This window comes from Camelus bactrianus, chromosome 29, assembly GCF_048773025.1.
Source record: "Camelus bactrianus isolate YW-2024 breed Bactrian camel chromosome 29, ASM4877302v1, whole genome shotgun sequence".
Classification (NCBI taxonomy): Eukaryota; Metazoa; Chordata; class Mammalia; order Artiodactyla; family Camelidae; genus Camelus; species Camelus bactrianus.
The window spans coordinates 8,277,031-8,302,745 of record NC_133567.1 but is presented as its reverse complement, the minus strand read 5'-3'; the positions used below and the strand labels follow the sequence as shown (position 1 = coordinate 8,302,745).

The following is a 25,715-nucleotide window of genomic DNA, read 5'->3' as shown; positions in this document are numbered from 1 at the left end:
GTTGATACTGCCAATTTTTAATTGTTTTAATTACATGGATATTTTATATGTATACTAGCAAATAAAGTAATATTTTAAAATAAAGGCATATTTGATATCACATATACATGAATTAAGCCATGATAAATTTGGGAAAATTCAATTTCAGTTTCTTTAAATTATTTGATGCCAGTTATTGTCACTCTTTGTCAAATTTATCTGGAGAAAATGCACTTGAGGCATAGAAATCTATGAGATTTCCATAGAAGGTAGTCTTGCCTAACTGGGAAAACATCAAGGTCAGAGCAGTTTAGGGAATGCGGAAACCCGTGTTACTGACAACCTGAACTCCAGAATGTCCCACAAAACAGCAGAACATACCTCTGTGAAGACAGAAGGCAATGATACTAGCCCTGTGAATTGTCTCTTCTCCTCGTGCAAATCCTAATAATCCTGCCAATTCAAAACCTTTACAATTTAAATTATATGATTAAAACATAAAACTAACTATGTACGTATCAATTAGTGGTAAGATTTCCAGTGGGAGAAAACAGGGACACAAACCTACAACCCAAGACAATCAGTAACAACACGGCAAGCTTCTGTTTGGTTGGGAAGAATTAGTATGATTTTGACGATGATGTCTTTTCTGCTTAAAACAATGCGTTTTCTAGTTCTCGCCACTAAGAGCGCCTAGAAACCAAGACAACCCAGTAGAAATGAGCAAAAATGGCATCTTTTCCCTCGTCCAGTCACCCCGCACAGAGCCCCCATGGGGACCCACTCTGCAGATTTTTAACACACACTGGTTCTGCCAGAATTTATGCTTGTGATCGAGGGAGCAGTCTAGCATGAACTCTTCCATGCCTGTCTTCTTTAACTCAACTCTGTGTTTGTGTGGTTTTAGTTTGTTCATTCTCATTACACACAGTGCTTGAGTGCCTGAATATACCACAATTTATTTATCCCCCCTACTGTTGATGGACAGTGTCATTGTTTCCAACTTGGGATACCACAAATAGAGCGCCTAAGAACATTTTTTTACTTGTCTTTTGTTGAACATATAGGTTTTTATTGAACATATGTGTTATATATATAGAGAGACACATATTTTGTTGTATGCATGTTTTACATATGAACATATGTGTATATACACGTAGGACTGAAATTGCTGGTCATTAGGCATAAATAATTTCAGCCTTAGGGAATACTGCCAACCAGTTAATGAGAACATCAAACATTGATCTTACCTTCCCCATAAAAACTGCATTTCAAGTTAACAAAATAATTGATAAGGGAACGTTCTTATTCATAGAAAAAGTCCTTCTAATAGATGAGAAGAGAATGATAAGTTGGAAAATGACCATTCTGCAATCCCTAATAAAGTAATGGGCCCAAGCAAAGAGTGTCGTCAGGAGATGCTAAAGCCACTAGGTGAAAGGGAAATGGAAAGCTTTCAAACAGATGGATCAGGGCGACAGCATCAAAACCAACAAATCAGTATTAGTAAACTAAAAAGAGGACAACACAGACATTATGCAAAGAAGATGCAAAGATCCAAAGGAGAGTCCCCTCATGAAATATTCTTGCCAAAGTAAGATTGGATCTAAATCTAATCAGACATCTAGATCTACTTATCATTTATAGAAACTACAGGGGAAAGGGGGACAATTCAATGAGGTCACAAAGGAGCAATCAGCCAAACCTAGCATGTGGTAGATCCTAAGGAAGACTGACCTGGCTACTCCAATAATTTAATGGTATTTAAATTTAAAAGAAAAAGGGAGAGCTATTTTTAACACTTAGGCTTACCAACCAAATGCAGTGTGTGGATTTACATGGGTCCTAATTTGGAAAACTTAAGTGAGATATTTTTGAGACAATAAGGGAAATTTGAATATAGACTGAGTATGAGAGGATATTGGGGAATTGTGAATTTTTTGTGAAAAAATGGTTTTTTGGCAATATATAGAAAAAGAAAAAAGGCACATATAAGTGTTTACCGGGAAAATGATTCTTTAAAATGTAGGCAATCTTTAAAATGCTACAGCTTCTTTAAAAAGCAGGAGAGGCAGATAGGCAAAATATCATTGGTTTTTGAAGCAGGTGGTTCATTAATATTCATTACTCTTCTCACTACATATGTTGACAATTTTCCACGGTAAATATTACTTTAAAAAATTGTAAATAAAGTTTCCCACATAATGTAGGGGGAAAATGTGCTTCGGGGGAAAATTCTGCATTGTATAGACTTAAGAGCTTACCCTCTGCACTATCTGATTCTGATTCGATCTAAGTTATTTCTCAACAAGGTAAACTGCGGTCACGGCAAATAATTTCCTTTTAAGAGCATGCAGATTCTGCCCTTACCTAGTAGAATTTCAATTGGCCTCTCTCCCTCACTGGGGAAGAAGTTAGTTTTGTATCCATTAGCACATTCATTTCAACACCCTTTCCTCCATATAAACATGTGTTGTTTTGATTTCTCCTCTGAGCCTCGTATAACATCTGCCTGGGTCCCAGATTACAAGTTAAATAAAATCTTTAACACATGTTCATTCTTCTGTCTATATGAGTCATAATTTCCCTCTTTGGGGGAAGTTATCTCTTAATAGTGATAATAATTAGTATTTATGTCTTTCTTGTGAAGCTGAAAGTAAAATAAACTAATTGGTATGCTTATGAATTAGTACATGTTAATGAGTAATCGTTAAATAATTTCAGAGTAAATCGTAAGATGGTTGTACAAATATTAACCAACTCTTCCATTGTTTCTTGTTTTGGTTTGTTCTTTAGCCTTTTTTTTTTTTTTTTTTTTTTTTTTTGGATGGAGGTACTGGGGATTGAATTCAGGATGTCATGCATGCTAAGCATGTGCTCTACCACTGAACTATACTCAACCCCTCCTCCATCGGGGTTTATATACGACTAGTTTCAGAAACCCCTTTGGAATCTTTGTACCAGAGATCTGGATGCACCTGCAGTAAGCAGGTGAGCTCACCAAGTTAACATAGGAATGACGAGAAATTGAAAACACTTCAAAACAAAAAGTAACATCTCTGGAAAACTTGTGCCAAGAAGTCTTAACATTTCTGTACAGATATAATATACGTTGTTGAAAAACCCAAACATGGTCTGCGTTAGTTAGCAAAAAGTTATCATGTTTTAGTTCAGGAGTCATGCCAACACTTCTCCATCTTTGTTTCTTTCTCTGCCTTTTTCTTCCGTGGCACTAACTGCAGACACTCGGATTGCTTCACATTTTGGCTACAAATATCCACTGCTACCACTGCTACCTCTGGGCTATTAGGAGCAGTCTCTCACGGCCATCTGGGCTCCACGTTTGTTCCATATTCACTAAGTTTAATGGCAATCGATCAAAATCAACCAGCAAACGTTCTTTTGTGTTTATCTTGTCAGAGTTTCACAAATGAAGACCTAACCAAATTGAACTCTATACCCACACTCCATACTCACTTCCAAAAAAGGATGCTATAGTGCTGATAGTCTAGCTACCTCCGTGATCTCTCACTGAACTTTCTGCCCAATTTCAAAAAAGCATTGCTAATTACTAAGAAGAATGTGCTGGAAAAAGTTGAAAAAGAAGAAAATATGCTATATACACTCTTTCTCATTAATTTACTTTTAAACATTTTAAACTGCTAAAGACTGCTTTTCCTTGTATTTTCAATTATTTGAGCTCGAAGTAAGGCTTTGCAGTCTACCCCTTTTGATTAGTACCTTCTTCCTAATGTGATTTTCAGCATTTACCTGTCACATAGTATTGTTGCAAAAAAATATGTTACAGCTCAGTGTTATAGCTCAGTATTACAGCTTGGTATTACAGCTCAGCTGTGACAGCAACCTGGATCTGGGCGAGAGACCAAGCAGCACTCCTAGAGTTGGAGAACTCAGGTTTACTAGGCCAGCGGGCCTAAAGAAGTTAACACTCCCAGCTCTGGACCCCATCTGTAGGTTTACACTGGCTTTTATAGGCTGCCAGTTTCCAGTTTGCAACATCATATGCAAATGAGGTATAATGAAAGTTGACTAATTAGGAACAAGCTTTGTAGAGATGGACCAATCAGGAGGGAGAGAAATAACCAATCAGGAGTGAGCTCAGGGAACCAATAGAATTTTAGGTGTAAGTAAGCTGTTTCAGAGGCAAAAAGTGAGATAGAGCTTCTGGGCCAGAGAACCGCATGGTGCTGGCAGGAGAGTAGTGGCCCTGCTTGGGGGTCCTGCCAGTCTTTTTATGGGGCTTCCCGCCTCAGTATATATTCAGTAAGAATTAGTCTGTCTCACAGAGTTCCCCTTGGGAAGACAGGTCAATTCTCAGGTAGTTATAATGGGCAGAGATCAAGAAAAGACCAGTTTAACAATATTTCTGGCTTCACATAATTTTCCTCTTTCATCTTCCTCATCTGGATCACTTAGATGATGTCATATGAGGACTCTGGACTATCTGCTGAGGGACTAGACATGGTGGCGGAGCGTAACAGAGGAAGTATAGAGTGTTCAAAACTTTTTTTGGTAATTGCTAGTCGTTTATTTGTACAGGTCACTGGTAGAGCAAAGTGCCAAGAAGTGAGAAGACTTTGCCTGGACTGGGAGGAAAGGGAAGACTCATGAGTCAGTGAAGGTAGCGTGTGGGGATGTGCATTTTGGAAGCCACTTTGATAACACAGTTTGAGGTGAGGAGTCAGTTTGAAGCCTTAATGGAAGGGGTCAGGAGAAGGGCTCAGGAGCGAGTCTGCAACGAGCCGTCCTTTAAATGGTTGTTCTAAGGTTCCTTCCAGCTCCAGGGGACAGAGAGAGAGAGGGAGAGAGAAGGAGAGGGAGAGAAAAACAGAGAGAGAGGAACAGAGGAACATAGGAAGGAAGGAAGGAAAAAGAAAAGAAAAGGAGGGACGGAGGAGAGACATGGAGGAAGGAAAGAAAGAAAAAGAGAAAGGAAGAAAGAAGGGAGGGAGAGAAGGAAAGAAAGAAAGACGGAAGAAAGGAAGGAAAAACAAAAGTTCAATAGATTATTGTCAAAACATCCCGATCGCAACCAGTGCAGGCAAAGTTTCTGACATCTTCCCCTCGGCGTTGAACACCAGTGACTCCCTTTACTGGGAAAGGCTGGGGTTACTACCCTGCGCTTCCAGGACGGTGAGCACGGTGGGGACACCACGTGGTCCCAGGGAAGCGGCGGCCCCCCGCAGGGGCGGAGCGGAGCGTGGGTGTCGGCGGCCCGGGCCAGCGGAGGCGGGCCGGGAGGGCGGCCCCGCGCCTTTTCCGGGCCCCGGGCAGCGGCGGGAGCGCGGCGGCGGGCATGGCGGAGGCGCGGCCGGGGCCCGCGGCGGGGGCGCAGCTCAGCGCGCTGCCCGACCACTCGCCGCTGCTGCAGCCCAGCCTGGCCGAGCTGCGGCGCCGGGTCCGCGCGGCCGGCGCGCTGCGGGCGCCGCGGCCGCTCAGCGACGCCTTCCTGCTGCGGTTCCTGCGCGCCCGGGACTTCGATCTGGACCTGGCCTGGCGGGTAAGGGGGCCTCCGTGCCGCGCCCGCCCCGGAGGACGGGGCCGGGAAGCCGCGGCCGAGCCCGGAACCTCGGAGACGCCCGCTCGCCGGCGGGACCTCGGCGGGGACGCGCCCCGAGCGCACCGGGCGGCGGGCGCGGGTGTTCTGAGGAATCCCGCGCTGGTCCTCCCAGTTTCTCCGGGTCGTGGAAACGGGAAACCTCGGGAAAAGCTGGAGCCCTCTGGGGTGAGGGCCCGTTTGACCTCAAACACGGAGACCTTGCCCTCGATGAGTCTCCTGAAGCTATAAAGTTTGGGGGAAACGTCTTACTTTGTGGCAGAGGCGGTGAGATGAAACAAAATTGAAGCTGAAAAGTAGGGAACCTAGACTGAGTCCATTTTAGCAGGTAACTCCACGTGCAGTTGGGAAAATGAAATTGCCTGTAAAACTGAAGGTCTAAAGCCGAATTTTAGCCCCCAAAAGTATTATTACTAGTAATACTTAAGTGTCAAGACAGTAAAGCGGTCCAGTACATCTTTTGAGTGGAAGGATGGGGTTGAGGACATTGCTATGTGTTTTCAGGTATCTTGCAGCTGGTTGAGAGCAGGGCGGTGGGAAGACAGGAATCAGGGAGAAGGATGCGACCTTGAATTCTGTCCCTTTGGGCTCAGCATCCTCACCTGTGAAATAACGGTAGGAACGCCTCCCTCAGTGACTGGTGCCCAGGACTGAACATTAACCAATTTAACAAAAAACGACGTACCCAGCACAGAGCCTGGCATGTAGTAAGCACTCAGCAGTCGAACCTGACCTAGCCCTTCCTCCAGGTGGCTCCCTCAGTGTCACACAGCCGGCAGCGAGGCAGAGGAAGTATTATAGTTCGAGTCCCGGCGTGTCTCAGTATGAGGATTCTTGTTGTTGATAAGTAATTCTTAACTGAAAAAGTAAAAAATATAGGTGGTAAAAAATAATCCATAAGTAGTAAGGAATGCAAAGTAAGTTCCTAAAAGTAACTTTATAAAGGAAAACATTTCCCACCCCAAACCTTAGTTGGCCAACTGCCTGCCCAGCAGTGGTTACTGTTACCTGACCCTTACCTTTCCAGCTATAAGCTCCGTTCACACAAGCTAATGTATATGTGAGCACATTTTGCCTTTTTTTTGCCCAATTTATCATAGAGATCAACCTATTTCAGCATGTGTATTATTGTTATTCTTTTGGGGTGTGTGCTATTCCACTGTATCAATTTCATATATTAAAATGTATTAACATATATTACAACATATTGTAACACTAATACATGTATTAAATGTATTAATCGCAATGGTGCCATGCGTGCTGTTCATTCCTTCATTCAATGACTATATTTTTAATTCCTACAGTTTGCTTGGCAGTTCACAAAATACAATAACCATGACAAATGGGAGCTCTTCCATCACCAGCTGGGTGTTTTAGTATGTCTCTGTACGTCTGTCATTGTGCAAAAATAGGAAAATCCTTACAGGAGAAGTTCGACTTGTGTAACTGCTGGATGAAGTGAGATGTGGGTCTTCAGTGTTGGTGAATATATCAACTGTCCTCCAGAGTATCTGCACTTATTTTATTGCTTCTATATTACTTAATGGTACCTTCTTCCCACATTATCACCCACACTGTTTCATCCCATGTTTGTGATCTGTGTGTCAACCTGCTAGATGAGGAACTGGTTCTCATTATTATTATCATATGCATTTATTTAATTTCAAGTGAGGTTAATCATCTTTCATATATTTAACATTTTAAAATTCCTTTCTAGTTAACTGCTTGTCTTGGCTATTTATTTATTTTCTTCTACTTTATTTACATAAAATATAAAAAAAATTTATTCATAAAACATCCTTAAATGTTAAAGAAAATAGGCTGTTGTCCTAGTTCATTGTTTGTCTCTTGACACGTTAATGCTATTTTCTTTCTGTGAAGCATTTTAATTGGGATCTTTGGTTTTCTGTTATTGAGCTGTATGAGCTGTTTGTATGTTCTGGGGGTTAATCCCTTGTCAGTCACATAATTTGCAAATATTTTCTCCCATTCTGTACGTTGTTATTCTGTTTTGCTTATAGTTTCCTTTGCTGAGAGAAAGCTTGTAAGTTTAATTAGGCCCCATTTGTTCATTTTTGCTCTGTACAGAATTTTAAAGTTTTTATGTAATTAAATGTATTGATTTGATTGTTCTCTGATTGCTTCTGGGTTTCATAAGCTCTCAGGTTTTGCAAAATTTTCTCTAGTAATATATGACTTCTCTTTTTCATGTTGGAGTTGTTGACCTACTGGACTTTATTTTGACTTTTAAGAATGAAATACGAACCTATTTATTTTTGTTCTGTCAGATGGCTACCCAGGGATCCTGATATCTACTCAGCAGCTACTAACTATGAAGACACAGTCTCAGGTCCTATGAAGAGTGCAGTTTAAATGTGGCGTTAAACATATATATGTGTAGGAGTAACTAACAATTAGAAGTGTTTAATTACAAGTTTCACTTAGTTGCTTTTTAAAAGTAATATCTAAGTCGAAAATGAAATAAAATTTACCTCCAGCCTCTCAGATATACATTTTTTCTGTGTTATTTATCTTCCTGAATTGCTTTCATTGCATCATGTCCTTGGAGAATTGGCTAGCAGGATGCTGTCTGAATACACTGGACAGGAATCAAGTTTCCGACTGTGAACTCTTTGCCCTATTTTTCTGCCAACTGGGAAGGAGAAAGAGGGTTAGAGGATGAAGCTATTTTTTCATTTTCCTCCACAAAGGCAGTTAATTCAACTCTAACTCCCTTGTTAAGCTTGTAAAAGACCTATGATCTTAGTGTATGAAGGAAACTTAGTAAGGCCCTCAGTTATAATGAAATTTCTCATTATTCTAGTTTTTGTATTTGAAGTTATAACAAATTAGCGACTTTTTAGAATTCTACTAGTTTCTGGGGTGCCAGGTCCTTTGGTAAGTCGTGTTCATGTGGATTATCTCAGTATTTTCTCACTTTAGAAGAAACTGAGATGTAAAGAGTAAGTAACTTGTTCGAAGTCACAGTTATTAAGTGGTAGAGCGAGGTTTTGAACTTGGGTTGAACTCAGGGGAGCCTGTGCTCTCAAGTACGCCTTCCCCTTCTGTTTAAAAACACTGAACATAAAACAACCAGCTGTTAACCCCTGTCTGTTCTATACATTCTTAAGAATTCCTATCTTGTACAAGTGAATATTCCAGTTCCTTATATTTTTGCTCCATGTAATACATTTTAAATTCATTAATTATTTTTATGGTTTTCCCAAAGACTTAAAAGTTTTCAAAATTCCATTGACTCTCCCTGCTCATTTCCCACTAAATGCAGCTTCTTTTGTAAAACTTACCATACCAGCTTGTCAGGTTCAGTCTCTGCTCTGCCCCTGATGGTAGTATCTTTGAGGTTTCGTTTTCTTACCAATAAAATGGGTAACCTCTCAGAATGGTTGTGAGGGGGAATTGAAATTATGCCTTTAAACCCTATAAAACTGGCACACTTCTTTTCCGAGAGAACGCCAAATGGCGGGTGACGCCGGTGCTGCGGGGGGCCCCGGGGGCCCCGGGGGCCCTGGGATGGGAGGCCGCAGTGGCTTCCACGGAGGCTTCGGCAGCGGCGTCCGGGGCCGGGGGCACAGTCGAGGCCAGGCTGAGGCCGTGACTGCGGAGCTCGCGGAGGCAAGGCAGAGGACAAGGAGTGGCTCCTGGTCACCAAGCTGGGCCGGTTGGTGAAGGACATGAAGATCAAGTCTCTGGAGGATATCTGTCTCTTCTCCCTACCCATCAAGGAATCTGAGATCACTGACTTTTTCTTGGGGGCATCCCTGAAGGACGAGGTTTTGAAGAGTATGCCTGTGCAAAAGCAGACCCGTGCTGGCCAGCGGACCAGGTTCAAGGCACCTGTCGCCACTGGGGATGACAATGGACTTGTTGGTTTGGGTGTTAAGTGCTCCAGGGAGGTGGCCACAGCCACCCGGCGGCCGTCATCCTGGCCAGGCTCTCCACTGTCCCTGTGTGGCGAGGCTATTGGGGGAACAAGGTGGGCGAGCCCCACACCGTTCCTTGCAAGGTGACTGGGCGCTGTGGTTCTGTGCTGACGCGCCTCATCCCTGCACCCAGAGGCACTGGCATTGTTTCAGCCCCGGTGCCCAAGAAGCTACTGATGATGGCTGGTATTGATGACTGTCACACTTCTGCCAGGGGCTGCGCTGCCACGCTGGGCCACTTCGCCAAGGCCACCTTCCATGCCATCTCTAAGACCTACCGCTATCTCACCCCTGATCTTTGGAAAGAGCCTGTGTTCACCAAGTCTCCCTGTCAGGAATTCACTGATCGTCTCGTAAAGACCCACACCAGAGTTTCTGTGCAGAGGACCCAGGCTCCAGCTGTGGCCACCACATAGTTTTATATGCAAAAAACAAAGTGAACAAAGCCTGGAAAAAAATAAACTGTCACAAAATGGTTGTAATTCTGTTTGAAAGTATATGAAAAGTGTAAGAAGAAACATACTCTATTGCAAAGCATAGTTAAAATAAGCCATAACTTTTTCTATTTATTTATTCCTAATTGTGGTACAAAACAGGTGCCTTTCAGTAATGAGTATTCATTTGCAGGCAGGTTTTTTGTTGTTGCTGCTATGAACTTGTAGGGTTTTGTTTGAGAATTACTAAGTAGCGGCTTTTACGTCATTTACGTCATGTATTCAAGTCACCTGGACTCATGTATCAGTGGAAGAGTAGTAATCAAAACATCCAAATTTAGAGCTTTCAGTCTGCAAAAGTTAAGTGTCCAAAGTATGAGGGTGATTTGTGCATCTTTACAAAAGTCATTTTTTCAACTGTGTGACTCTAGCTGGTTTAATGATATATTACTTTATTCTTTCCTGTAACACGTGTGCCTGCTTCCCGAGTGCCAGCACTCTGTAGAGATCAGTAAGCTGAGGAACCTGCCTCTAGTACCTGAAAGACCCCTTTTACTGAAGCTACAACTTTGATTATTCCATGGGGAAAGAAAACCACTGTTTCTGTATTGGAGCTCACACACTGCTTCTAGTGTTTTGCTTGAATCAGAATTAAAATGACTATTTTTACATGTGCTGGAACTATCAAAAAGGAATGAGCGTTAAAAATGCTGTTAACACTTATTCTGATGCCTCTTAAGACAGAGGGAGGAGGAGAAATTCACCTTATAGAATAGAATGAATGTATCACGATCTACAATGTGTCTTTTGTTCTTACCGCTTTTGGAAACTGAGATTTAGGTCACCAGTTATTTCTTGGTTGGCAACTTGACTTTTTTTCTTTCTTACCTCTCTGTTGCATTTAACTGTTAGTAACAGTCTCCTTTTTTTTTTTTTTTTTTTTTTAGAGTTAGGAAAAGTTTATTAAATGCAGAAGTGACAGAGAGGGAGAAAGAAAGAGAGAAAGAGAGGGAAACAACACCAGAGAGAGAGGAGAGAGGAACAGAGCAACCCAGATGCCTTTTCCCTCCCTCCTGTACACCATGGTGCCGCTTCTCTTATGAGCCAACCAGATTCTCTCTTCCTCAAGCCATTCCCAGCCATTGACATTTCCCAAGGCTTGGAATTCAGCCTTTACTTGGTTTTTAAATTTTGAATTTGCAGTTTCTCCCGCAGATCTTTACTACCTTGTGGTTACAGTCATCATGTTTATTCCAATAACTCTCAAATACAAAATTGGGGGGTGGGGAGGGTAGAGCTCAGCGGTGGAGTGTGTGTTTAGCAGGCACGAGGTCCTGGGTTCAATCACTGGTACCTCCATTAAAAATAAATAAAAATAAATAAACCTAGTTACCTCTTCTGCCCCCCAAAGAAACAAAAAACTAAATACAAAATGTGTCCTCTCCTTTCCTCTGAACTGCAGTTCCGTGTAGCTAATAGATCCCTTTAAACTCAAAACAAGTATATTGCCATTTTAGAAAAAAAAAAATTGAGAATGCCAAAAATCATGACAAGGAAAATGGAAATATAATAAAGTTTAAATGCGTAACTTGATGTCAGTATTCTCCACAATACACTGACAATGTCTATATTATTTGTAAATATAATGTAACCATTTTTGGTGGCTCATTTGCGAAAAAAAAGAAAACAGGTTTTTTTTTTCCTTCTCTTCTTTCCTTTTCTTCTTTTTTAATTATGCCCACGTATGCTTTACTCATAACCCTGCAAGGCAGACACTGAGGAACAGGACTCAGAGGAGTTAAATACGTGCCCAAGATCACACAGATAATAAGGGGTGGAGCCGAGGTTCTGAAGCAGCAGCCTGGGAATTTCATTACATCACACTTGTCTGTATGGCCCAGTTGGTCACCCACAGGTCAGATCCCAGGAGAGCAGGGACTTATTCTGTCCACGGCTGTAGCTCAAGTGCCTAACACAGTGTGTGGAACATTGTAGATGCTCAAAAACATTTGTAGAGTTAATTCAATTGATTTCTGTCTTCCTTGTTTCAAGAAAGACTAAAGGTGGATGCTTCAGTTATCAATGGCTGAGTAACAAAAGGCCCTCAAATCAAGGGACTTAAACCGCAGCTATTAATTTGTGACTCTTCACTTTGGGCAGTGCTCAGTGGGGATGGCTTATGTCTGGTCCACGTTGCATGAGATGGGAATGTGGCTGATGTCAGACTGGCTGAGATGGCCTCTCGTCATCCAGGGCCTCGCTCTGCATAGATTCATTGTTTAGTCATCATCTTGCATGATCTGGATCACAGAAAGCAAAAAGCGAAGACCCCAGGCTTCTTAACCTAGCACAGTGTCACTCCTGTCAAAGCAAGGCAGGAGGCCAGCTCAGCTGCGAGAGGAAGGAGTCAAACGGATTCTACCCCTTGGGGGAGGGAATGACATGTGTACACCAGGAGGGGAGGCACTGTTGACAGCTGTCTTTGGGAGTCTAGCTGCCACAGGAGACAAGTAAAAATTGCTCATCTTGGAATCTGTGGCTAACTCCTATCACCTGAGACCCTTGAAGAGGACACTTTTCGTTTTCACTAACGATAACCCCAGACTAAAACCGTGGCTGAAGAGACGGCAGAGGCCTTCTGTCATGCCAAGGCTTTCATTTTTACAAAATGCTTACCAGGTATGCTATCTGCAGACTTTTTATTTCTATTTTATTTTTCAGTTACTAAAAAACTACTGTAAGTGGAGAGCAGAGTGTCCGGAAATAAGCGCAGATCTCCATCCTAGAAGTGTCCTTGGCCTGCTGAAGGCCGGCTACCTCGGCGTCCTGAGAGCCAGGGACCCCGCCGGCAGCAAAGTCCTCATTTACAGAATCGGTACGTCGCACGCAGCGCCTCCACTTTTTTATTTTTCTTGACTGCCGTGTTGAAAGCCTCCATGAGTTCATGCATAAGAATTTCGCTTTTTAGGTTTTAACTTAGGTTCGTGCAGTTTTTTTTAATGTCCTCCAAATAGAACAAAACTGGCAGTTGTGAGAAAATTATCCCAAACCAATGAAAACCCTGCTTCCGTCCTCCCACACAGCCAACCACATCACCTGAGAGAAAAAGAAAATGGAAGGGAGAAATAGGGGGCGGAAGGTGACAAGATAAAAAATAAAGTAAATAAAACTCTTATCCGCCATCCAACATAAAACAAGTCCAAATACGATTTCTGAGCTGCCATAATACAAGCTCCATGAGAGTGTGGATTTCATCTGGCCACTGATGCTTCCCAAGCACCGAAACCAGGGCCTGGCACATGGTGGATATTTATGAGATACTTATGGAGCGAGTGAGTGAGCAGGGGTGGGGTACAGCCCCAGGCTGAGGAGCAGGAGTTCCTTTCCCAGGACGATGGAAGACTCAGTGGAGAGCGGCACCCGGGGAAATGCTGAGGAATCCGTGTTCCCTGTGCCCCTCTTTCTTTTCACTGCTTCCCCTTCTCGCCATTAGGTCTCCCTAGTGTTTCCTGGAGGTTGGGGGCCTCTGACTTCTGCCTCCCCCTTAGACCTGTGTGTCATTAAGGACGGCGGGTAACCAAGGGCCCACACGGCCCCAGCATCCTGTCATGGCCCAGTGGAAATGACAAGGATAGCCAACATTTCCTGAGCAGAATCTTACGAATTTATTATTAATCTCATGGAAGCTTTTACATCTGTAAATATTCTGGGGAACTTAAAGAGATTTATAGATTTGCTTCTTCTGCCTGCTCTTAGGTAAGATGCCTGCCTAGAACTCAGCAGTTTGCTAATCTTGCAAGAAGACACTGCATTTAATTCTTGAATGGGCAGCAGAAGACAGGAAAATGAGTCTTTCGTTTGTTTGTTTGTTTCTTTGCTTCAGCTTCTGGGTCATATACAACTGGGTTAATCCTGTCTATGAACCAGACATCACAATGTCCTTTCCATCCTTTCCTTGCCCCTCGTGTGTTATAGGAGGCTGAATGAAGTATATTTGAGCTGGGTTAACCATGGATTGATTATTCAGATTCTTACCAGGAATTAGAGGCTTTTAAAAACAAAGCGCTATTCTACTGTGGTGCTTTCGTAAGAACATTCCTGATTATTCCTTATCTTTCTCTATCTTCAAGTTTTTCCTTGCTGTTAGACACTACCATTAACATTTAAATCTCTTAAGGATCAGCCATCCAAAATGAAAAAAATCCTCCTCCTCAATCACATTAAGACCTTCCAGCCTCCATCCCAGCCATCTCCCCACACCCCTGTTTCTCAGCAAACCTTTTTAAATTAGTGATGGTCTCCGTCCACGCTCTCTCACAGTTCCTCTCAATGCCCCCTGATGTGGTTTCACTCCCACCTCTCTGCTGAAATGACCTGGGCGAATCATCAGTGACTTTCTTTTCACTGAATCCAAGGGATACGTTTAGTGCCATTTCACTTGACCGATCGATACAGCAAACCTCCTCCTCTTTTTTGGGATATCCTCTTCCCTTCTCTGATGCCACGTTCTCCTGCTGTTTCCCTCCAACTTAACTGTCTGTTTCGTCTTAGTCTCCTTTGCTGGCACTGCCTGTTCTGTCCTCCCTTTAAATTCTGAAATTCATTAAGACATTGGCCTTGGCCTCCTCCTCTTAACGCTACTTTCTCTTTGTACTATAACGGTGATAGACAAGAGTCTAAGACCGTTCTTGCCATAGACCTGTAAGCACAAATAACTCCCATATTTGTATCCCCACCGCAGCATCCCTTTGTCCCCAAAGCTCCATGCAACCAGTGCCCTATTCCAGTTGCCTCCATCTGGACATCCTGCAGTCACCATTTTCACATCTTCAAAACTGCTTTTGATCTTTCCTTCCCCAAACACTTCTCTTCCAGTCTTTCCAATCTCAGTAAATGGTACCACCATTCTACCCAGCTGTCCAAGTCAGAAACTTTGGGTAGTTTTAGAAGTTTACCATTCCTTAGTCATGAATCTTTTTTTTCGCCCGTTGATCTTGTTAAGCGCTTCACGAAACGTTCAGTCTGAAGATTTGCATCTTTTTCCAGCTTTGAAATATTTTTCTCCACTGCTACTATTCTTTCCTCCTCTGTTCCCTGTTCTCTGTCTTATTGTCCTCCAGAACTCTAATTAGCTGGCTTTGGAAACTTCCGGATCTAGCTGCATGTCTCTTAACTTTTTATTCATATGTATTGACTCTTGGCTCTTTTGTGCTGAGATTGAGAGAATTCCTCAGCTTGAGGAATTATTCACTCGTTGTATGTGTCTTTTCTGACGTCAGTCCCAACAACTGAGATTTGCTTAAATTGTCACCTTTCTGTTTCCAAGACCTCAATGGATTCTTTTTCATAATAGCCTATTCTTATGATAATAGCCTACAGTAGCTTTTGTTCCCCCAGTGAAACTAGTTTGCTTCTTTTAATGTTTGTCACTTTATTAGCTGTCTCCTTGAGTTTTAGTGCCTTTGTCTATGGAGTTTGGGTCCTCTCTTCGTTGTGTGGCTGTGTTTTTAAAAATATTTCAGTTCTCTGTGGATACATACCTTGTTTCAAGATGGCCTGCTTGCTTATCCATTGTCATTTTGGCATGCCATGGCCTGCCCCGGGGCTGGGAGGGGAGGGGAGGACAAGAATGTCAGTAACTCCTCGGCTGAGCAAGGTATTCCTTGTTTGTCCTGGGTGTGGGCAGTTCCCTGGGCGCATCCCTGTCTCAGCTTTCCAAAGCCCACACATACTGTTCTAGCTTGTGTGAACTTGACTCTGCCACACGCTGCTTGCTTGTCGCGGAAGGGTGTCAGAGAGATCAGCCTGCCTGTCTGCTCCCCACCCATTTCCCCTAGCAACCTCTGTGGTTACTCTAAGCCCTGCATCACTCTTCATAATCCCAAGCCTTGCTCTTTCCATTTTCAATACCTTTGAGCTCCGAGCCCCCGCCAGAGGCATTCCCACCTAGAGCTGCAGCCCCTCCTACGTATTTTGGGCTGTAGTTTTATCTGGCAATCAAATCCAGCCTGCATTCATTCTTTCATCTTCCCCACGCTCTTAAAAATCTGCTCTTTGCTAGGGCTCTGAGGAAGGAGGAAGAAGCAGGCACCTGTTCTTGGACCACCAGTTTGATCTATTATTCAATTCACGATTTTGTACATGATTTATTTCTCTGGATCCTTTAAATGGAATTTGTTTCCTTTTGTAAATCTTTCTGATTCTTTACACAGTGCTGAGATATGACTTAATTTATTTGTTTACTTTTTAAGCACAATGGGACCCAAAAGTTTTCACGGCTTATGATGTGTTTCGTGTGAGTCTAATCACATCTGAGCTTATTGTCCAGGAGGTGGACACACAACGGAATGGAATCAAGGCTGTCTTTGATTTGGAAGGCTGGCAGTTTTCTCACGCTTTCCAAATTACCCCATCCGTAGCCAAGAACATTGCTGCTGTTCTTACAGTAAGTGTGTGTTTTTTAACTGTTCGGGATAATACTTCCAAATAGTAGATATAAATTTAGTTATATGTTGGACAAAGAGAAGGGATAGTACATATATTAGAAAATCAAATAAAATTTTAGAAATGTTACATAGAATTCAGTAATTCTAAGAGGAAGAAGTAGAGTGTTATTAATTCAAAAAGAGAGAATGTTGCAACAAACTAAAAATAAGTTCAAAATTTGGAACCACAGAATTTATACATTTAAACAATAATGTGGTAACTTTATCTTTTTGTCATTTAAATTTTCTTCCTAAATTAAAAACTGACTCAAAAAATAGTATTTATGGCAATGATACAACAAAATGTCACATAGATTTTTTGTTAGTATAAATTGGTACAGTTGTTTCAGAAAAAAAAAGTGAAAAAAATGGCCATCATCTTTGACACAATAATCCTGCTTTGGGACACCTGGCTAAGGAATAATCTTAAATGTAGCAAAGACTTTGTATATAGTGACAGGAGCTTCCTGTGTGCCGGGACTTTGCTAAGTGTTTCAGACGCATTGCTGTTTAATGGCTACAAGCAGCCCATAGCATGCTACTACCATTTTTCCCACGTTACAGATTATTTCACTATGTCAGAGAGGTGACATAGTGATGCCCCCAGTCACACACATTGTCAGCAGTGAAGCAAGGATTCCAGTCCAGGGCATCTGAACATAAAGGCTGTACTTACAACCCCCATGGCCTTCTGTACAGAAGGATAGTTACTAGAGCATCAATTTTTGTAGAAGAAAATTAGAAAGAGCTTATTTGTCCAGAAATAGGAAAATGGTTACTTATATGATGGTACATCCATTGGATAGATTATTGCAACAATATTAAAACTCACAATGTTTACAAAAATTGTATTATATCAATGAAACAAAACAGGGTGCAAATTACTTAGAGAGCATACTAGCAATTCTGTTTAAAGTAAAATTACTCCTAGAAAGAACCTGAAAGGAAAAGCTCCAAATTGATAACATAGCTGTAAAAGCTATGTGTGGGGGGACAAAAAAGAGTTTTGCACGAAAGAAACTTGGCAGGAAATATCTCTATATTAATAACACATCTTTGGGTAGGGAAACTATTGATGAGGTTTTTCCTTCAATTCTTAACTTTTTAAACCTTCAAAAAAAAAAAAAAAAAAGCCTATATTACGTTGATGTGAAAGACCGATACCCGTGTCAAAAATTTAAAGGTGCGTGTTTATAGTACTATTCTTTCAACTTTTATGGAAGTTTGATTTTTTTTTTCCTCAAAATAAAACGGGGGTGGTGGGGGGAAGGTTAAATATGAATATCCAAATGACTCATTGGTTTAAAACAAAACTCACTGGTGTTTTAAAAAGCACCTTTATATGTGATTGGGGAAGACGTTTTTCTGTGTCTTATTTATGAAAGATGCAGGTATCAAAATTCTCTGCCTAAGGTACAAGGTGAGACCTTTTTAGAGACCTTTTCTTAATCTAGTGACAGTGAACTATAAAGCAGGTTACTGTATTGATAGAATAATTTTGAAAATAAAGTCACACTTTAGGGACTGCTGTAAGTTTAGCAAGTATCCAAAGAAAGTGCTTGTCTATAGAATTACATATTGATTTATGCTTTGTTGTTAATAAGACTTTTTTATTTTCCAAAGGATTCCTTCCCATTAAAAGTTCGTGGTATCCACTTGATAAATGAGCCAATCATTTTCCATGCTGTCTTTTCTATGATTAAGCCATTCCTGACTGAAAAAATTAAGGGACGGGTAAGTAAAACATAATTCAAGTCACTATTCATCTCTACCAAATGTTCCACTCCTTTTTTATTTAAAAATTGCTTTATAATCTCCAACTCCCAACACATACCCAGAATTAGTCCAATGTTTTGAATACGTATCTAAGAAGCCAACTACTTTTATACATTAAAATCTGAATTTTGAAAAATCAAGTTAGTGAGGCTGTGGAAAAACCGGACCTCTCATACATGGCTGGTGTGACTGCAAAATGGTATATTCCCTACAGGGGGCAGTGTGGTCATTGTTATCAAAACTACAGCCTCCACGTCTCTGGGATTTTATCCCACAGCTATACCTGCACACAGACAGAATTACATACACAAGAGGATTCACTGTAGCAAAAGACTGGAAACTACAAAGAATTCATCATCAGGGAACTTTTCAAATAAACTATGATACAGCTACACAATGGAACACAGTAAGATTTGCAGGATACACTGTAAAGTGAAGTAACATGCAGAATAGTGTTTATGATATACTACCTTTTGTATAAAAGCAGAAGAAATCAGAATCCATAGTTATATTTGCATAAAAGTTATCCTTAAAAGGCTATACAACCAAAGTGGTTACCCATGTTGAACAGAATAGAGATATGGATGGGATGGATGAGGATATGGTCGGGAGCAAGACATCTCACTGTGTATCTTTTATCTTGCTTGGACTTCTAGCCACGTGAATGTATTATCTATGTAAATAAAAAATAAATATACTTAAATCAGACATGTGTAACTGAAAACCACAGTACCCAAGGTATGTGACTTAATGTCATGTTAGTTAAAGCAAAGAGAGTTGATATTTTTTTACCTATCTTGTGGAGTCTTATCTCAGGTAAATATCTAATATCACTTGAGATTCTTCCAATGTTGAAAAGAGAATCTGAGGTCCCCAAAATGGCAACCACTCTTCTACATTAATCTGTAAAGGATAATTCTTAGAGCATTCATTTAGACAAATATTGACAACATCCAATGCTTGAACACAAAACAGGTTTTAAAGGCTTTGACAATATAAGTATCAAAATTATATAAATGTAGAGGTAATATGAGTTGTAATGTAGCATATTTGGAATTTTAGGAACTATATATTCCTTCGTATTACGAAAATGTAACATCTTGCATCTGGGCAGACAATTATGACCCTAGAGCTTCTTTTGAAATTTTCCAGCAGGCATTTCCATCTGTCTTCAAGAAGAACCACCCTTACGAGGATGAGTCCTTTCATTCTATTATTTTTATAAAAGTCAATTTTTTTGTTCATGTTTTTTTTCTCTTCAGTATAGCTTAATAATAGCTGGCCATCCTCTTTTGAACCCTGAGAGATGCAAAAATAAATATTTTTATTTGGGGTTATATTCTGGATCAAAAAACCCCAAATACAACAATAAGCCAAACCTCATAAAGAGGAGAAAATGAGCAAAAAAAGGAAGAAAAATTAAAAACTGAGAAGTTAAATGAAGCATTTCAATGAAAGTTAATTGACATGAAACAGACTTACCAAAATGGGGAGGGGAGGAGGACCAAATCCAGCCACTTCCCTCTTTAAACAATTTGGCAATACCCTGTGACTGTTCTTATTTTCCCCTTCCTGAGGAGATAGCTGGATTTCTTTTCAGTTCGCTGATAATATTTTGAATATTTCAGAAAAAAATCAAGGATTAGGCCTGTGAGGTTCCTGAGTACAAGACACTTGTTTCATTCATCTTTTAATCTTAATATCCTAGCACACAGTAGGTTCTTATTAAATGGTTGTTGAATGTATGGATGAATCCTAGCAGATGAACAAAGGTTATTTATGTATTTATTTTTAACAAGATGTGCTTTCAATCGAAGGTTCCAAGTCCTTATTTTAACTTTAGGACATTATATGGTCAATTTTTATAGCTGAAAAATTTGAAAATTTAAAGTTTTCAACCATCACAATTGTCTCTTACTGTGTTACTAGCCAAGAGTATCTATCAACTGTGCCACACAATTATTCCCACATACCTGGTGTGATCAGGTAAATGCTTTCATTTAACATAAATAAAAGGAAGTACATTTTTACCACCTAAAGAACAGTCTCAGGATATGAGATATTTTGCTAATAATCACCTATAAATTAGGGAATAGAATGTATAAAACGACTTTATTTAGAGTTTTAAAAATCTACTTTTGAAAAAAAAAGAGTATCTTTTTCACTAATCTTGAATAGTTGTAAGAGTGCAAATACAAGAAAACAGTAAGATGATCAGATTCACAAACAGCACAATCTAAGCATAAGCAAATTCATTAGCTTCCTAAGCGGAGGAAGAAAGGATGCAGTATCAGCACAGGCTCTCGCATCCTAGGAGGTACCAGAGTGTCTCCCTATTTTACGGTGTTGATTCTCCACTGACGTCTACTGCTCCGAGAGGCAGAGGGCATAGGTTCTAAAACATTTTGGCTGTTTCAGATTCACATGCACGGGACCAATTACAAACAAAGCTTACTGCAGCATTTCCCAAACATTCTTCCACTGGAATACGGTGGTGAAGAATTCTCCATGGAGGACATTTGTCAGGAGTGGACAAATTTTATCATGAAGTCTGAAAATTATCTCAGCAGCATTTCACAGACCATTAAAGGAGAAGTTATCTAACGTGAATGGCTTCCTAATTAAAAATACATGAGTGAGATCTGACCTGGTTATATGAGTGAAAGAAAAAGAATTTTTAAAACTAATTAATGCTTTTCTGATTGACTGTTTTAATGTAAAAAATCTAACTTGAGCAGCATGGGTATTTGGGAAACTTCTTTACTTGTTAAATGCATTTTCTTTACCTTTGAAGTAATTAAATGTTAGTATATCCTGAAAGCTTATAAAAGAGATTCCTGATTTTTGCACTTGCAAGAAAGTTCTCTCTCAAGTACCTACTCATGTGCACCTCCGTGTGTTTCTGAAGAGTTTTATTTTAAACAAGTTCTCTGGTTACACTGGCTTAGCTATAAATGTATGACTAGTCCACTGAACAGAAATATTAGCATAAATCAACTGATTCTAAAAAGTCTATTCACACTCATTTTGGGTGTGTCAGATTAGACTATAAATCAGATTAAAATCTGAATACAGTTCTACGTAGTTATTTCTGTGGGCCAGCAAGGTAGTTCATCTCAGGGAAATTCTATTTTAGCATATTTGCACAATAAACTTTTGATTGAAGAGTCTACACGCGATAAACTATCGTACGTAGCATCTGTAGGTCTCTGTGAAATGACTCATGTTGATACAATTGACCACATAGAGATTTAGAGATGGAATAATGCCTAGTTGTCGTGTGCATGAACTCTTATTTTTAATTGAACAATAACGCAGCTACCCAAGGGAAATGAAATGTTTACATTTTTTAAATCAGTGTTAATTACACCTGGACCTTTTCAGATTACTCATGAAATAATCTGAGTTTTACTATATTATCAGAATTTCTAGCCAAATTCAACAATTTATATTTACTTAACCTAACCAGTAGTTAAAATGTGCTGTTTGTACTATAGCTGTGTCAAAGCATATTTCATTTATTGAGAAAGATATGTCAATATTGCTTTCAGTTGATGACAATTTTAATGGTATTTTATAATTTTTCAGTTTTATTTTAAACATGAAAATGAAAGGACACAGCGTACAAAATTTGTTAAACATTTGTTAGCTTAGTTGGGTTTCAACATTAATCATACAATAGTATCTTTGTGAAAGAACATGTAAAGGGCGTTTTTCTTCATAAGAAAATCATTGTAATCAGGTGAGCCGGTAGTTAGGATTCTCTGTACATGTATCTGTGAAAAATTGAGAGTGACTGGGAATGTTCTTTAGAGAACGTGTTTGATTTAGCATCAGGAAGCAAAGTTTATGTTATAACTTTTATTTAAAAAATTAGATCGTGCCTGTTTTCTATAAAAACGTTAAAGTCTTCTTTACCAAATCACACAGTTTAAAATTGTGTAATTAAAAATAACGGCAGAATAAAACCATTTAAAAAGTATAAACGATAACCACAAAAAGCCCTGGTTTACCCCAATTTTATTCCTAGAAGAAGGTTTACATCACCAAGTTCCACTTAATTTACATTTGGGTGCTTAAAACACTTTTTTACGACACTGTGAAGGAATGATTACTTTAGCACAAGAATAAAAGGTACTATTTTTAAATGTCTTTTAAATATGATTCATTAGTGATGTTAACAGTAAAGAGAATTAAAATAAGCCAACCAATAGAAGTACATTTCATGATAGGACTTTGAATTTTTTATAAAATGCAAAAGTTCACTGAAGGACATCAAAAGAACAATGTGAAATAAGCAGATAATTGTATAAGGTGGCAAGATAAACAGCTGTTGAACTGTCTCTATTACTTTACTGTGATTGCACCATATGTGCCTTTTAAAAGATTAACACGTGCTCATTGTGTTACTGAACTGCATGATAATTTATTTGTTTTAATATTGTTCAAAAGAAAATAAAGATCTTTCACACAAACTGCAGCTGTTTGTTTTTCATTTTTCAATATGAGTATTAGGTATTCTTTTTCAAAAACTACTTTTCCTTACAGAAAAGTTTAAGAAAAAATTACTGCGTCTAGTTGTCCATTACACAAACGTTGCAGCTTGATTTTTCCCTGCTGCTCAGTTCAACACCATCTTCTCCCATCTTGCTGTGCTTAAAGGGACCATATGTTAATTTCATAAAACTAAGCTATGCATACTTCAGAAGCTAGAGTGTGTCACTTCATGAGATAATTTGATTTTAAAACTGCTATTAGCCAAAATCATGATTTCAATTGTCAAACTATTTTTCTTACAGAAATAACACTGAAGCCCTAGAGCAGGTAACATCTTTGCCACCTACCTGAATTAAGCCAGGAGCTCACAAAACAGGTCAAACATACAAACAAACCCCAAACTCAGCAAACTAGTAACATAGGGTTGTCTGAAACAATCCTTACTGGCCTTATATACTGAATTTCGCCCCACTTAAATGCCGTGGGGGAATTATGAGTTACAAAGATGGAACCAGACATGATGGCAGTAACATTAGGATTGGCAGCAGTACCTCCCCACTAATTCCCTGGTTAGCAAGGGCACACCCTCCTCCCTCCCCGAAGGCTAGCACTTGACTGACTGCTCTCCTCTTCTCTCTCCGAGTCCATCATCTGCATCTGGCTATTAAATATCTACTTCTAATAACACTGTAATTAATAATAATTCAATAACATTGAATTAAGTCCTATAGTGAATGGAAAAATTAACTCGATGCTACCTGGAAGAGAGGAAATATTTATCCAAAATAGCAAGATAAAGTACAGTACATGTTTCCCCTGGTATCTGAAAGTAGACCTTTCCTACTAAAACTTTCTTAAGCCAGGATGGAGTAAAGCTAATGGATATACAAAATTAATCAAGATAAAGCACAGATGCTCACAGACACGGTTCAGAGCTATGGCTGCTGAGATGCTGAGTGTGGTTCCCAGGGAAGGAGCATGGCCGGGCCCCTTCTTGCTGCACTGTCTCTATAATGGCTTGCCGCGAAACGAACACTGAGCACTATTAAGACTTCACTTTTTTTTTTTTGTAAAAGCAAAAACTCTCATTGGATTTCTTTTGGTTAGTGAAAATGGAAACAAATGTGGCTTGCAAAAGTGGCATAAAGCAAACTTTCCAAAAGCAGGGATACCTGTGTGGTGGAAGAGCCTTTAGAGTGGTTCCAATGAAGTGCTTTGGGGGTTTAACAGAAGGGTCATTCCCACCTGGGCTAACTCAGGATGTGTTCTTACAGAAGGCGCTATTTGAAGCTGAGCTTTTCAGGAGAACTGACTTCCCCATCACTGGCAGTCAGACTGGAAGAGGGAAGCTATTCAAGAAACAGCCGGAGCAAAGACTTAGAGATGAGAAAGAGTGGGTCACATCTGAGAAGGCATTCATTGGCCTGTATTTTTGGAGGGAGGGGAATGGCGCAGGAGGGTGGGCCTTCTGCCTAGAAAGATGCTTGGCAAACAAAATACAGGAGGCCTTGAATGCCAGCTGAAGGGCACTCGAATGTATGAATTGCTTATTTTGTGCCAGGCACTATATTCGAGTCACATACATGTGCTGTTCTATCTTTGCTGAAAAAAAAGAGGCGAGTGGCATTATGCCTATTTTTACAGAAGACAACTGAGCTCTGAAAGTGTCCATTCCTTGCTCAGAATCACAGGTTTAGTAAGTGCCAGAGTCAGACTGAACTCGTCTGGCCGGGCTGTAAATCCACGCTCTGCGCAGCAAAACCGCGCTCCTAACGGACCCAATTCCCCGGGCCGCACGGACCCGCGGCCACCAGGTTCTATCAGTCCCGCCTGGAACTGTCCGGCCCCGGCCCGGCTCTAAGGCTGATCACCGCTCACCGCGCTGCCTGGGGCCGCCGGTTGCTCGCTGCTCCTGCCTTTGGGTCCTCCTTCCACCGCTGCAGCGCTCCTTCTGCAAGATTGTGTCCCCTGACCTTCCGCCGGAGCAGCACCGCGTGAGTGGGGGGTGAGTTGCTCATTGGCCCCTGAGGCCCTTCACAACCAGGCTCGACCAGTTTTTCCATCCTCACCCTGCAGGACTCCGCACCCCTCCTATACTCTCGGCACATCAACCTTTTCCAAAAATACCACCCCCTCCACACAAGACATCTCAGGATGGGAGGGGTGATGGGGAAGGGAGGTGAAGTGTATTTTGTATTCTGACCCAAATTCCTCAGAAATTACTCTAATCGTTAAGACTGTCCTGAGGCGAACTATGTTTGTTGGACGAGACCAACACACACAGACCCTTGTCTTTCCGCCCAAACCTGCTGGCAAGGTCTCTAATTTCCCACTCTTTGCCTCCTTATTAATTAGCTGTGATTAGAACTATTTGTCATGATTGATTAGCTAAGGTTAAACATCTTCGTCCTCCTGACACTTGCTAACTGCAGAGAAAAACAGCTCCTGTTCAGATATCTGAGACTTCTCTTGCAGAACGACCTCTACTGCAAATTCTCCAGGAAGCCACGTGCCCACTCCTTCCCGTGAAGGTCTAAGGCAAAACCACCCTCCTGAGTGAGGCACCCTGATACACATCTGGGCCACTCTCCTTGTTGCTCTAGCCAAAGTTACATCCACCTCTTTGCTTGGCTAGTTTTTGTCACTGATAGAAGCCACCCAACATTCCCTGACAGTTAGGCAGGTGGTCCTGAAGTCCACAGGCGCTACCACTTCCCCTCAGCCTCACTCAGCCCCTTGCTACGTGAACGTCTGTACAGATGCCCACGTAACCGGGCCTCCTTCACCTGCCTCTGCCCTCACCCAGTCGCTGTGTTGAGACAAGCTTCACTCCTACGCAGACCCAATACCCAAACACACAATAAAACATCAGTAATGTAGACTTCTTGTAAAGCTTTCCTGTAGAAACGGAAAAGGGGGCTAAATTGTAGATCACGCAACAAAACCTCAGTGTACCTTTCAACAGTCTTTCTCTTTTGCCTAAGCTTGTTCCTCCCGTTTCTTTCTGTCTCCCTCCTCCTTTATT

At 40.8% G+C, this 25,715-nt stretch overlaps 1 protein-coding gene and 1 pseudogene across 3 annotated transcripts; both read left to right on the top strand.

Moving 5' to 3' along the window:
- The first annotated feature begins 4,619 nt into the window (after window positions 1-4,619).
- Window positions 4,620-22,668, top strand: TTPA (alpha tocopherol transfer protein). 3 transcript variants are annotated; one of them, XM_074354879.1, is made up of 5 exons: window positions 4,620-4,673; window positions 12,654-12,807; window positions 16,184-16,377; window positions 18,041-18,151; window positions 20,612-22,668. In XM_074354879.1, the coding sequence occupies exons 1-5, from the start codon at window positions 4,635-4,637 to the stop codon at window positions 20,795-20,797; spliced, it is 684 nt and encodes a 227-aa protein (XP_074210980.1). In that variant the 5' UTR covers window positions 4,620-4,634; the 3' UTR covers window positions 20,798-22,668. The 3 variants fall into 3 exon arrangements, with proteins under 3 accessions (XP_074210980.1, XP_074210981.1, XP_074210979.1); XM_074354878.1 differs by lacking the exon at window positions 4,620-4,673 and adding an exon at window positions 5,262-5,500; XM_074354880.1 differs by lacking the exons at window positions 4,620-4,673; window positions 16,184-16,377; window positions 18,041-18,151 and adding an exon at window positions 5,242-5,500.
- Window positions 5,507-12,646, top strand: LOC123613034 (small ribosomal subunit protein uS5 pseudogene; annotated as a pseudogene).
- Window positions 22,669-25,715: the final 3,047 nt, after the last annotated feature.

Excerpts from the sequence above, each read along its gene's own strand:
- TTPA (XM_074354878.1), top strand. The coding sequence starts at position 5,297 with ATGGCGGAGGCGCGGCCGGGGCCCGCGGCGGGGGCGCAGCTCAGCGCG. Across the intron at positions 5,501-12,653 it reads ATCTGGACCTGGCCTGGCGG|TTACTAAAAAACTACTGTAA; the intron begins GTAAGGGGGCCT and ends TTTATTTTTCAG. Across the intron at positions 16,378-18,040 it reads ACATTGCTGCTGTTCTTACA|GATTCCTTCCCATTAAAAGT; the intron begins GTAAGTGTGTGT and ends TATTTTCCAAAG.